The following is an 8,794-nucleotide window of genomic DNA, read 5'->3' on the forward strand; positions in this document are numbered from 1 at the left end:
CAAATCTTGTTCCTGCTTTCACAGATAGAATAGATACAAAATTTAGGATTTAATTTGTTGCAGCTCTTTCCTCTGATTTTCATGTTCGAGCCACATCATTTCCTTTAGCAATTGAATGCAGGTAAATTTTGGCTTGATGGAAACACTCATGGTACTATGAAACCAAGCTGTAAAAACACCAGGCTCAATATTGCTTGTATTTTAGCCTACGATGTCATTCATACAAAGTTAGTAGCAGCAAAATAACATTTCTGATAAATGAAATGGTCTGGGTTTATGCCTGTATTTCAGAATGTGCATCAAGAAGTCAAGAAATCAGATGATTCAGAAAGCTTGTCAAGCCTTGACAGTCTTGAGGTTGGAGCCCAAAGTGGAAATTACACAACATCGAGTGAATCATCTTTGACTGTGCAGTGTGACTGTGCCCTGAACAATCCAGAAAAATCACTGACTAGGAAGAATGGTTTGCTTTATACAGCTGAAAGTACTTCTTCTAAAAATATGCATCTAAATAATTGCCTGAGAAATGCAGATTTGCAAAACAACCACAACTCACCTATTCATGATCTTTCAGCTAAACATAATGTTCTAACTCTTGCTGAACACGTAAACAGTTCAGAAGAGGAATCATCTGCTTCTCACAGATCTGGAAAAAAACCTGCAGAGTGTTCTACTTCTGGCAAGCAGGAAAGCTCTGTAAGTAATGCATTTAGATTTCTACAAAACATACACCAGAGAAGGGAGCAATCTTCTAGAACGGCTAGCACATTAGCCACTGGTCATCCTGTTTTCAATCCTAGCAAAGCCTGTGCCAGCCCTGACTCTATTCCAGGAGAAAAAGTTCAGAATCTGATACAAGATCAGAGTTTTAAGATGACCCCACAGAAAAGAACTGTGTCTGTTCAAACCTCCAGTCAACCTATTGCAACATCTATCATCTTATTTCCTAATCAGGGATGTTCCACTGGCATTCCCAGCACAGCTGATACATTACTGAAGGACAAGAACATCAGTAGGGACTTTGTAAAAAGTACCTCAGGAAAAATGCCTGAAACAAAAGAAGAAAATATTAAATGTATTGAAGACATTAATCCAGGATTGTCTTCATTTCACAACACACCAAATGCCTCTGTACTGCACAACATTAAGCAGCAGAATAACAAAGAGGAAAAAAAGGGAAATATTGTAGAAACTGTGTCACTGGTGTCTGATACAGATTTAAGTTCTCACATTCCTGCACAGCATAGAACCATGAAAAACAATATTCTTGAAAGAAAAAGAGCAATTTTATTCACAAGTATCTTAAAGAAGGAATCTAAATATGAACCCAGTCAGTTTAAAGCTGTGGTTATGAACCACAAGATCAGTTTTGGAATTCGACCCATATCTTCTATCAGAGACAGTTTAGAATTGGCAAAACTAAAAAAGAAAAGCAAGGAAAATGAAAAAAACAATAGAAAGCTAACATGGTGTGATCAAGTTAACCAGATAATAATAGAAAATAATGACGAATGCTATGAAAAAAACACCAGTGAAATATCTTCTGCACAGCTGCAATATGTTCAAACTACAAATAATGCTCCTAAGACTAATTTAAGTATTGTTCCTCAAACTTCAAACCCCATGTTCATAACAAATCATCAGGAAGAGTCTCATATATCAAAACCAAATGTTAATACTGAGGAATCAAGTGAAGAATGCACGCCTCTGAACATATTTATGCCTACTGGATCCTTTTCTGCTGAAAAAGCTTGGATAGTATCAAAAGATGAAGAAAGTAAACCCCCAGTATGTAGCAATATTTCTAAAATTAATGAAGTTAATCAACTCCAAAATAAGGAAAAAATAACCAGAAGACCAAGATCTGAAAGAGCCCAGCCAAATTTTGTGCCCAAGAAGAGAGCAGGCACTCTAATCCAACCACAGTCAGCCTCTGAAGCCAACAAAACTCTAAAAGCTCCATGGAAATTTCTAGCACCTCACCCACCATCCGCACCTCTGCTGGGAAACAGAAGTGGCAAAAAAGCAGCCAGCCCTGGGCATCAGTCCCTGCTGCCTTCATGTCTTCAAGCTACCACTACAGACAGGAATTACTTAAAAGAACAACATGCTTTGTTAGCAGATGGGGTTTTAAATAGAAACGGCCCAGAAAACAGTCCCAGTGTTACTTGTTGTTCAGACTTGGCCACCATAATGCCTACACCTGGCTGCAGCACGGCCAGACACGAACCTTGGGCAAAAAATACTTCTTCCATAAATAGTGCCGGGAGAAGCGCCTGTCGAGATCGTTCCGTGGCCGGCCCTGAACGAAGACCTGCTAATGCAGCGCACGGAGTACATCTCTGCCACATCCCAGCAACTGGAAAAACAAGTACCTTCTGGCAAGGAGTGCATACTGCCCCAGCTCCAAAAGTCTCTGCTGCTGGTAAGAGCCCCCCGTGTCTGGGTTTGGGGTGGGGGGATGTTGGGAAGAAAGTCTTTTTCAATTACATCGCAAATTTGTTTTCAGTTAAACCACGCAGCCTTTCATCCCTTCACACAATACAGCCAGTTTTAACAAGTTTTCACCATCTGTCACTGTCATTCCTATTCTAGCGGTAACCAGAGGCCTCTCAGTTGTCCATCCCCATTTTTAATAGCTCTCTGCAGAACTGAATGAAAAGGAAGTATTTTCCCTGTCATTATTTTCCTGATCAATGAGCAGGTGTGTCAAGCGGTCAAAATAATGATACAGGGGGAAGTGACTAAGTTCATGTGAGCAGGTTTTACCAGGTAACTGGGCGTCACAGGTTGTTGTCCGACAGCCACTGCCACCTGAGTGTGAAAGAAGTGTAGGTCTGCCGTGTTTGTAAAGTGATGACACTGTAAATGTAGAAAATTACTACATTTACTCCCACTAATACAATTAATGCTCAAAGAATTAAATTTAAATTTTAACAGAAAGAGTTTCTACTGGCCAAATTTTGCTGTGCTGCAAAACATGTCTGATTCATAAAGAGTTTAAAGAAATGTGAAGACCTTCCCTTCATTTTATTAAAAATTAACTTTGGGAACAATATGATGGTAAAATAGAGGAAAGATGTGTAAGAAATTTGGGGACAATAAACTTGAATTTCATGGGGTTTACATTTCAAAACAGGTTTCCTCCTTCCCGATGTGCCTTGTTCCTCCTCTGCAGCCTCCTTGTGCTTGTCATTTGTATGTCCCATGCTGGTTTGCTGCCTTCTGAGGGTTGCTGCTGGAGGCAGGTCCTGAAGCTGCAGACCCTGCTTCAGGTGCCCACAGCGCTCAAACTGCTTCAGAGGCTGGGACCACCCAGAGGACTGGCCATGCACCTCAAAGATACTTTCTAGAAAAAGGTGTCATGCCCATAACTTTAAAACGCCCACAGCAGAACGCAGAACCACCACATCCCGTTCCCAGCTTTAGCTGCAGTGACACGCAGCTTTTACTGTGGAGTGACTCAGGAGACCTCTGTTGTGTAAGAGCAGAGGGAGCTGAATATTCTTGGCCCGAAGCAAGGGTGGCAAATGAGAAATGTTATCTGCCTGTCCACTCCTGTTCAAAGCCAAGCAGATGAGCCTAATGACCCTAAGATGCATGTGACTTGAGTGAGCCTCTTCGATTGTGCATTGGAAATGAATGAAGTCTTGCATTACCTAAATGCTTTGCCTCCAGCAGACACTTGCCTCTTAATGTCCTCCTTTGCACATCACATGACATATGCTGGGTCAGAGTTGTGAGTGCTCCTCATCCATCTGCACTCCAGCTTTAAACACTCCCTGTTGCACAGATACAGCTCTTCTGGAGGCAGAGCTGAGCTCAGTGACCTCCTTTTGCCATGTGGGTGGGTAGGCCTCTCTCAGTAGCTGCTTAGGTTTTGTGTTTTGAAAGTCATCTTTATTTTAAATTCTCCAGATAACTCTTAATGACTTGCTGTCAGTTGTTCTGTTGCTTACAAGTGCACGTAGATCCCCAGAGTCTTTGTCCTGCAGTGCTTGCTGTGAGAGACTGAGCCCTGCCTTGCCCTTCAGTAAAATATCTAGGGAGGCTCTATTACAGGGTCCAGGAGGTCTGTAGGACACTGTAGGAAATGCAACCTCAAATGTACAGAAAGAATAACTGAGAACAAGATGAATAAATATATGTGTGTCAGTGAGGATCTTCCTTTAATTGGTCTTCCAGGCTTCAAGTGGTACATCTTCTGGCTGTCACACATCATCCTGTATGTGGATATTAGAATTATTTTAAGTCCTTTGGTGTTCAGTCAGTAAAATGCTGTAAAATTGTGTTTAACGTTTCGCCTGTGACAAATACGGGATGAATTCACGTGCTTGTAATTAAACTCCTGAGTGCCTCTTGCCCTTAAAGATATTATTGCTTATTATATCTTTGTCTCACATTCCTCAAAGGAGTCTTTTCCGTGGCATAGATGTCTCACAAACCAATTAAATGGTGTTGATGCATATCAACAGAGCAGCTCTGGATTTTAGTTTTCAGGGAAACATTCATGCAATTGTTAATATAACAAGGGGGGTTCTTCTTTTCAAACAAAACATGATCACAGTTCCTTTTGGAATGCTATTCAGCACCGCATGGCACATTACAACCTTCAGGTCCTAAACCCATGGTAGGAACTACTGACGGCAGCAGGCAGATGACTAGTTTCAAATCTGCTTCTAGGATCAAGGAATTGCTTTCTTCTTCTGCAAATTGTTAAGAATTCTGCTTTGATAAATATCACTGTAACACCAACAAAAGAAAATTCTATTAAAATCACTAGAAGACTTCTCAGTCTAATAATGAACATTGAACTGCACATGTAAATACTGATTATGCAAATAAGCGGGTAATTTATCTTCCCAAGTATGAATCAAGAGACTGTGTTTACAAACAGGAATATAAAATCTCCTTGGAGATTCCTGACTTGTGCTTAAAAATGCGTATTTGCTTCTCTAGCTTCTTAATTAAGAACGTAATTTTCATTTTGAAATCTGATGCTCTAATTTTGAAAATCTTTTGTTATACCAAACAAAGCTGAGATAAATATGAGGCCCCTCTAACCAAGGGAAATTCTAGACATCAGTACTGTCATTAAAATTAATATACCGGTGTATAAATTAGTAAGATTAACTACAAAATCCCAAGCTGTAGAACTAAGGTTTTAAACCACAACTTTGCAGTTGAATCACAACTGTGAGGCCACATCTGGAAGACTGTGGTCAGGTCTGGGCTCCTCAGCACAGGAGACACATGGGCAGACTGGAGGGTGTCCAGCGAAGGAGCACAATGATGATAAAGGGACTGGAGCATCTGATGAATGTTCCACATTAAAAATGTCCACAGATGATCCACATCTCTACCTTACAGCCCTATGCTAACGTGAAATTAAATAGGCTTTAGAAGTGCCTGCTTCTTTCTTTTCATGATAAGACAAGACATTTAGCAAGGTCAGATGTGACCATACACAAGGTGAACATCTAAAACTGGGCAGAGACATTTATACACCATTATTAGTTTTGCCACTACTATGTTTATCATGCTTTTACACATTTTGGTGTTTTTTTTGTTTGCATGTCATTTAAGGTGGTGCTCCTGTTTCAAGACAAAAGCAGGTTGTTAACAACCATGAAAATAAACACAGACTTTTTTCAGAACAAAGAAAACAAAGCCTGGCCTCTAAAAGATGGAAGTGTACTCATCATACACAGGTAAATATGAAAAGCTAAAAAAAATAAAAAGCATCTTTGTCTTCAAAATGGAAAGAGTTTCAGCAGTGTGTAAGATTTGTTCAGTGTCACACAGCTTTGGATCAATGTACTTAGTCAGCTTGCTGTCACTGCTGATGGAAAGAACAAAACCAACTAGAACAGATGACCGTATTGGTATACACTAATATTTTTGCACTTGAAAACATTTATTAATACAAATCCATAAATAAAAATGTTCAGAAAGTATTACTGTTACTTTAAATTGCACTTAAAATATTTTGATAATTTTTTTTTGTAGAATTCGCTCTGTGCTGTCCAGCTGAGTCCTGTTCAATCTCCATTTGATCCAGCACAAAATAGGAGTAACACCTATAAGTCTGCTGAAGGTACAGTAACACATCTCACCTCAGTTCTTTCTTATACGTAAAGTAGTGACCTAATTTATCCACTGTGTAACATCAATTGTGTCTTTTGGCATCAGTGACTCTAAGTAAGAAAGAGAGGTTTGTTGTCTAGACCTATTTTTTCTCACAGAAATGTAAGATATAACAGCACATGTCATGGTATGGACAGCTTTATAAATGCATTGCAAGGTACATTCCAGTTTCATTCCATTCCTGTGTGTATGGAACTCTGTGATGGCTGTATGTATCCTCCACAACTGGATGGTACAGACTCCAAAGTCAGTAGAACTTGCTCTGGTGCCAATTGTAAGATGCATTAGTGATCTTAATTATTTTCTACTGTATCTTCCTTCTTGACTTTGCCACCTTTTTCACCTTTTAGGGCAAATTTTGTGTGTTTCACAGAGCTACAGTCATGAAAACAAGCAGTGTGTTTAAATGTCATGAACTCTTTTCATCTGAAGTTGCCCCTCTAATCTCTTCAGTTTCAGAAAGCACTCTTCAGTTTCTTGTGGCAGAAAAACTAGCAGTAGCAGGTGCTGCAGAGGATGAAATCCTGGCAGCTATGAAGAGTGTGCAACCAGCCAGAGAGCCCTTACTGCTTAACAGAACACCATGTCCAGGCATGAGTACACTTTCAGTGGAAGAAGAGAAGATTTTCCAGTCTATTGATCAACTCAATCAAAGGCTAGAAAGTAAGTTTGATTACAAATAGGAACCTCCATCAAGTGATTAAATAACTTTATGAGTTGTTGTCATGGATTAATTTGAATTAAAAACCTGAGTCCTGTGATACAAACATTTTTCTTCTATTTTCCTCTTATTCTTTACTAAATGTAGCAAACAGTAGATCAAAATGATGAAACCTTTCTTAAAGTCAATGAAATTAATTTAAAATAATGGTGACCTAGCCATGGTCAAAAAAGAAATTACTCAAAATGTGACTGGAGGACACCTTCAGAAATTGTTTCTGCCCAACTGTAGCTGTTGTCTCAAACATATGTTTGTCAAACACATTACTATAATCTTTAAATTATTTTAGATATTTTTTTAAAGAATTTGTCAGCCTCACTTGGGGATCTGTTCCAATGTTTATCCATCATAAATGTTTCCAACTATTTTTGTGAATATCTGCCCATGATAGTATATATGCTGTGTTTTTGCAAATGTAGCCCTTTCTAAAGAACAGCTTTTCCTTTTCTGTCTTCTAGCCTTTCAGTCTTATTCTGTGAATTCTTAAAGATCACAAATACAGAGTTCTGAGGTTGCTGCAGCCAAATCTGAATGTTTTGGTGGCTATCACTTGGTCAGCTATTTAAAAAATGCCACGCTCAGCTAGGTGTTCTCTAACATGTTCTTTCTCTATGCAGGTTGATGTCTTCCCCACTTTATAGTGGTGCCTTTAACAGGAGCACCCCAATCACAGCTTCCTTTTTGCTGAAGAATGTGGGGGGGGGGGGGGAAGTGTACTAGTTCTTGGTATTTGTGTCTGTACTGATTAGTTTGTTAACACTTCTGGAGAAGAGAAGGCTCCAGTGAGGTCTAATTGCGGCGTACCAATACTTCAAGGTGTCCTACAGGAAAGTGGGAGAGGGGCTGTTCAGCCTGTGTAGTGAAGGAACAAGGGGCAATGGCTTTAAGCTGAAAGAGGGCAGGTTTAGGTTAGACGTTAAGAAGAAATTCTTCTCTGTGAGGGTGGTGAGGCCCTGGCACAGGCTGCCCAAAAAAGCTGTGTCTGTCCCCACTCTGGCAGTGTTCAAGGCCAGGTTGGATGGGGCTTTGGGCAACCTGGGCTAGTGAGGGTGTCCCTGTCCATGGCAGGGGAGTGGAGCTAGATGATCACTGAGGTCACTTCCAACCCAAAGCATTCTATCATTCTATGAACACTTTCATCCATCATCCTATTATAACCATGATACTCATATAGGAAATTTATTTCTTGGGACTCTTGCTACTGTTTCAAATGTTTAGTTAATGTGCTTTGAGCTACAAGAACATACAAGTCTCTCCTAAAAATTATCATTAGGTTGACATAGTTTTGGTGTTTTGTGTGCTCCATCCTGTATTGGAAACTAGGGGGGACAAACCTTGTTACTTAGTCCACGTGGTCTCTTCAACAGCCTGCTTGGCTTTTGATATCATTTGAATAACTTCTGCTTGCTTTTCTTGCTGTTTATGGAACTGCCAATTCTCTTGTATTTTTCATTTTCCTTGGACTTTTTTCAAACAAAATTTTACATGCCAATTATTTGAGTTTTTAAGAGTCTGCTTTCTTGAAGTATGTTGATTTTATTTTACCATGCCACTACTTTTGCTTCTAGAAAACACCATTTCATGGTCAGATTACCCAAGATCACCCCCTTTCTTGACTGGAATCAAACTAAACCAGGGCTAATTAAGCTCTGCACACTATCCTTAAGTATCTACATCAAGTGGTGGATTACTTGACTTTAAGGGAAAAGGCTTCAGTTTCCCATAAACTGCAACAGCAAAATACAAGATGTTTGCAGCTGCTTCGAAACTTCCTGCAGCTGGAACGTACAGTTCCTGCTCCCATCAAACAGCAGTTCAGAATTTCATTATATCATTCCTTGTGCCTATTGCTTCCAAGCAAAGAGGTCGAGTATGATCTGCTCAGGTTAAGAAAGTAGATATGAAAAGAAAGATACAAGAAAATAT

General features: G+C 39.7%; 1 protein-coding gene across 1 annotated transcript in view; it reads left to right on the top strand.

Annotated features, from left to right (window-relative positions):
* CEP126 (centrosomal protein 126) overlaps positions 1–7,490 on the top strand; it is a gene marked incomplete at both ends in the record, with an annotated part of 30,100 nt that extends 22,610 nt beyond the window's left edge. Inside the window, 5 exons of the mRNA XM_084260112.1 lie at positions 292–2,425; positions 5,587–5,711; positions 6,010–6,097; positions 6,601–6,810; positions 7,486–7,490. Coding sequence (XP_084116238.1) covers positions 292–2,425; positions 5,587–5,711; positions 6,010–6,097; positions 6,601–6,810; positions 7,486–7,490 — 2,562 coding nt within the window. The remainder of the gene's footprint in view (positions 1–291; positions 2,426–5,586; positions 5,712–6,009; positions 6,098–6,600; positions 6,811–7,485) is intronic.
* Positions 7,491–8,794: the final 1,304 nt, after the last annotated feature.

The sequence above is a fragment of the Gallinula chloropus genome (genome assembly GCF_964237585.1).
Source record: "Gallinula chloropus genome assembly, chromosome: 1".
NCBI lineage: Eukaryota > Metazoa > Chordata > Aves > Gruiformes > Rallidae > Gallinula > Gallinula chloropus.